A 5,261-nucleotide genomic window follows, 5' to 3' on the forward strand; every position below is an offset into this window, starting at 1 on the left:
TGGTGGCGCATCATCGATGATAAATGATCTCTCTCTCTCTCTCTCTCTCTCTCTCTCACTCTCACTCTCTCTCACTCTCTCTTTCTCACTCTCTCTTTCTTCTTAATCCAATAATTATTTCGAATAATTTTTTCGAACAAGAGTGTAAATAACGTATCGATTTAATTTCGAGACTCTTACGATATGATATGGATATGGGGATATAATCCCCCCCCTTTTTTTTTTTTAATATTTTTTTATTATTGCTTCTTTTTTTTTTCTTTTACTTAAAAAAAAAAAAGAAAAAAAAGAAAAGTAATTAAGAAAGCGAATTCGCGTTGAAATTCTTGTTAAAAAATTCTCGTTAATGACAATTATTATCTTAACTAAAATTAAAAAAGGAAAAATAATAAGAGTAATAGTAATAATAATAATAATAATAGTAATAAAAGAAAGAAAAAGTTAATTGAATAAAATCCTTCGATACGTTATTACATATACGTGCATTAACGTTAACTCATAATACATAAAAATAAAAACGAGAAAGTACGAGAAGTAATCTTTCTCTTTATCAAAGTTAACGAAGAATTTTCATTATTAAAAAATCGTCAGATTCTTAATAATAATATTCGCGCCACCATAACACGGTATAAAATTATGTATGTACTCAACACGTGCACCTTATAATATCTATGTTAAAGATTAAAAGTATCACAGATTTCTCTTATGGAAGTTAACAGACTCGGATAAAATATGTGACGACGTGTTTGATATTAAAACGAAGCAATATTATTATATATATATATAAAAACAAAAAAAAAACAAAACAAAAAGAAGAAAAGAAGAGAGAAAGAAAAAAGAAAAGAAAAGAAAAAAAGAAGAAGAAGAAAAAGAAGAAGAAGAAGAAGAAGGAGAGGAAGAAAAAAAAAGGGGGGGAGAGATCCATTAAATAAGATACGTTTGTTCGAAAAAGAGAAACAGAGACCAAAAAATGAGGTAGAGACCGCGAATCGACCTGGAGAATGTTCTTATTAATATATCTATATATACGTTCGTGTGTTTGTATATGTATATGTGTAAAAAATATATATACGTATATACATATATATATATATGTGTGTGCGTGTATGTGTGTTCGTGTAATGTATATAAAAAAGAGGATAGAAAGTTGCAAAAATAAAAAGAAAAAAAAAAAAGAAGAAGAAGAAGAAGGGTAGTAAGGAATTTAAATAAAATAAAAATATATCTATTATCAAAGAATTAAAAAATAATCTTTGTCTCTGGTCTCGCGTTTAAGGTAATGTCTCTTACTTCCTTTTCGACACAACGTTGAGATCCTCCTCCTCCTCCTCCTCCTGCTCCTCCTCTTCCTATTTTTTTTTCTTTTTTTCTTTCTTATTACTTTTTCTTTCCCCCTTAAAAACCTGCCCTTTTAGAAACCGTCACTCTTTAGTTTCCACAGTACGAGATCAATGGCGGCTCTAGCATCCTCGATGGAATCGTGGCTCGACTCTTGTATATCCTTTTGTAATAAAGATTTTGTAAGTTTTTTCAGACTGTGCCTGAACGGCAAGTCACGGGAGTGTTTCATCAATAAAGCGGTATCGATCACGGTAAAATGTATCATATGGAGTGCACGCAAATCATTTTCAAGACCATGCCCAATAAGTATAGTCTCGGCTGTGATAAAGTTCATCAAATCTTGTTGAACATCTTTAAGAGTTTTCGTAGCGGCATTCAAATCGTTCGCGGTAATACCGCTGTATTTGGTATTGTAATCTACAACTTCAGTCATTGGTTTAACGAAATGATCGTATACGACGAGACCGTATATATTTATCATACTGATTTTAGCAAGTTCAAAACCATTCCTGGTAATAACCATCTCACAATCCATACCATAGATGCCGTAGATACCATTTATCGGAAATTTCTTTGTTGGTTTAGTACGAACGAAATTGACGAACGGACCATTCAAATGTTTCTTCAATCCAATCCAGTCGTGCATATCATTGGTGGCACACCCAAGGGAACTTGTTCTTTGTTTGCAACAGGTCCACGTTTTAAATTTTGAATATTTGTGAAAACTAAGTTCACCGGTATGATGAACGCAATTTTCCTGTACGGTGTTCTCTCCGTTCGTTTGATACATGTAGAAGCTTCTTAAACATCTGGAACATCTAGTCTCAACCGAGCTACATTCTTCTAAACCCGATATGGAATTTCTACGTTGACGTCTTATGTCCTCCATATTAATCGGCAACGATTTGCGATTTGTAGAAAACGAGGCAGATCTTATGTAATTACGTGGTTGTTGTTCATCATCGATTAAATTGTCCGGCTCCATGTCTGAATTGCTACTGCTATTACCGCTATCGCAATTTTCGAATTTCTTATCATTACTGTTACTGCTGCTGGGACCAGGTATAAATTCTTTAGCATTAACGTCCAATGGTCGATTATTGTTTTTTGATTGATGTAAATTGTGAATGTATCTTTTGATTCTAACATCGAAATTCCAACAGAACGGATAACCTGCTTCTATCAAGTAGTATGTGTGATGTGTGTAACATCTTAAGACGTATTCAAGGGTGGCGTCATTTATGTTAAATGCGTGTCTCATCGTAAACGATAAAGTCGGTAATTTATCAATAGAAAAATTTTCGTTGTAATAAGGAGAAGATGGGATTGCGTTTTTGATAGCAGAAACGTTCGGGGAGTTCAACGATGGATTAGTATTGTTGAACGATATATTAGAATTGTTAAACGATGCACTCGAATTGTTAAACGATGCACTCGAATTGTCGAACGATGCATTAGTATTATTCAACAATCCATTAGCGGTTTTTGCCTTTTCCATATTCTCCTCTATTATCCTTCCTTGTTGCATTTGCAATTGTTCTTGCATTTGGTGCAGCATTTGTAGCTGGTGGTGTCGTTGTTGTTGTAAGTGTTGTTGATGTATTTGAGCTTGCAATTGTTGCTGTTGTTGGTGTTGCTGTTGTTGCTGAGCAAGAACTTGAAGTTGGTATCTGTGTAATTGCCAATAATGATTAACTTCAGTATTGCTACGTAAGGCTTCTAATCTTCTATGTCGCAGCATGTTGGAATTGTAATACATTTGGGCTTGTATTTGCATTTGCCGCATGTAATACATTTGTTCTTGCGAATTTAATTTACAATCGTGATAATGTATAATGGCTGCAGGATGGTTTTCAACTGTGTGTATCATCGGTGGTTGTGGTTGCATATTTTGTTCGTTGGGTTTATTCAATGGTTGTTGAATTCCTTCTGCCTGATGAACGTGATGATGGTGATGATGATGATGATTTTCCAGTATAACAGACGAATTTGCTGAATGATGGCCAGGATTCATATTTGGCCAGTCATCTTTTATTGTAACAGGGGGAGGAGCACATCCAACCATTGTTGTGTTTGGTTGATAGAATGATTTCGTTGATGGCTCTCCAGTTCCTTCCGGGACCACCTCCTTCGGCTGCTTTCCATCTTTATATCACAGATAAAAAGAAATTTTTTACATCAGCTCAATATTGTCTCTTCGAATTTTATCACACGCGCATGCACCGTTATCATGATCCTCGTCCCTACGTTTTATAATAATTTCCGCGTTAAGTCGACGAAAAAAATTTCTTTTCTTTTCTTTTCTGCCTTTTTTATTTTTTCTTTTCTTTTTTTTTTTTTTTTTTATTTCTCTAGAGGTGACAATACAGATAATCCTTTTAGATGAGAGTTATCTATCGTTGATAATTAATTTTTCATTCCGTCTCTGTCACGAGATAATCCTCGTGATCCTACGAAACTACACGAATCATTATCATTATGATAATAATAACGATTATAATAATAATAGTAATAGTAATAGTAATACTAATAATAACAACAACAACAACAACGACAATACTAATAATGATGGAGAAAAAACAAAAAGGAAAAGAAAAGAAAAGAGATATTATTAAATTCAATTAAAAATAAAAAAAAAAAAGGAAAAGAATACTAGATAATTCTGGAAAATAATCGATGATCAAGTAGAATATTCGTCAAAAATGAAAAACGTATGCGAAATCAAAAAAAAAAAAATATATAATTCCTGTCACGTTGGTCCGTTCTTGACCCAAAGACGACGTTGTTCCTTTTCTCTTGCTTTCTTTCTTTCTTTCTTTCTTCCTTCTTTTCTTTCTTTCTTTCTTTCTTTCTTTCTTTCTTTCTTTCTGTTTTCTCTTTTTATTTTATCTTTTATTTTTTCCTTATTTTTTTTTTTTATATATATTTTTTATCTTTCTTTCTTTCTTTCTTTCTTTTTTTTTTTTTTCCTTGAACCATTGTCCTTACTGCGATGAAAACGTCGGAGAGGTCGACACGATTTCGACGATTGAGCATTGTTCTCTTAAGAGACATTCTCATCTCGCTTACACAAGACATATGTATAATATATAATGGTATATAAAAGGAAGAAGAAGAAGAAGATGAAGAAGAAATATACGAGTAGAGATTTTTTTTTCTTTTTTTTTTTTTTTGTTTTTTTTTTAATCAACCCCCTAACCATTCTTTTATACGATTAAAACGATCCGTAAGAAAGAAATATTCTATCACTGTTCCCTATATTTCTGATGCCATGTGATGAAAATTAATTAAACGAGAATGAAAAAAGAAAAGAAAAAAAAAGAAAGGAAACGAGAAAATAAGTATCGTCCATCGTTTGATAAACTTCTCGATTTTTATTTTTATACTGGTAACGTAAAAACTTTTATCGAAGATCTTTAAGAAAACAATTATTAAGTAGATAGTCATAATATTATTAGTAATAAATCGTTTATGTACTCTTGGTAAAATATTGTTGATGATCTCTCTCTCTCTCTCTCTCTCTCTCTCTCTCTCTCTCTCTATTTTTTTGAATTTTGAATTTATCTTTTTTTTCTTGATTTTCTTTTATTCCTCACCTGATGGGAAGATTTACTTACTAAGGATTCTAATCGAAAGCTATTAATTTTTAGAAAGTAGGGTGAAACCAGTTTGTAAGCCAGTTTCAAATCGACGATTATTCAAAGCCTATAGATTTTTTTTTTTTGTAATCTTTTTTCTTCCTTTTCTTTTCTTTTTTCTCTTTTTCTTTTTTTTTTTTTTTTTGCGATGACTTTCGTTTGAATTCGAGGACAGCAAATCACGACACGCTCTCGTTAACATATAGGAAAGTGTGAAATGAGAGAAGAAATAATTAATTGGATCGATCCAGATAAGATAGATGTAAAAATTGAAAAAAAAAA

At 32.1% G+C, this 5,261-nt stretch overlaps 1 protein-coding gene across 9 annotated transcripts in view; it reads right to left on the reverse strand.

Moving 5' to 3' along the window:
• Positions 1-5,261, reverse strand: part of LOC122636958 (transducin beta-like protein 2) — a 50,354-nt gene that overhangs the window by 14,393 nt on the left and 30,700 nt on the right. For 7 of the 9 annotated variants that reach the window (XM_043828682.1, XM_043828680.1, XM_043828681.1 and 4 more), the window contains one exon: positions 1,166-3,486. The exons of the other annotated variants lie outside the window; for them this stretch is intronic. In XM_043828682.1, coding sequence (XP_043684617.1) covers positions 1,412-3,486 — 2,075 coding nt within the window. In that variant the 3' untranslated portion in view covers positions 1,166-1,411. Of the gene's footprint in view, positions 1-1,165; positions 3,487-5,261 lie in introns of those variants that run through there. 9 annotated transcript variants of the gene reach the window in all.

This window comes from Vespula pensylvanica, chromosome 24 (genome assembly GCF_014466175.1).
Source record: "Vespula pensylvanica isolate Volc-1 chromosome 24, ASM1446617v1, whole genome shotgun sequence".
In the NCBI taxonomy this organism is placed as follows: Eukaryota; Metazoa; Arthropoda; class Insecta; order Hymenoptera; family Vespidae; genus Vespula; species Vespula pensylvanica.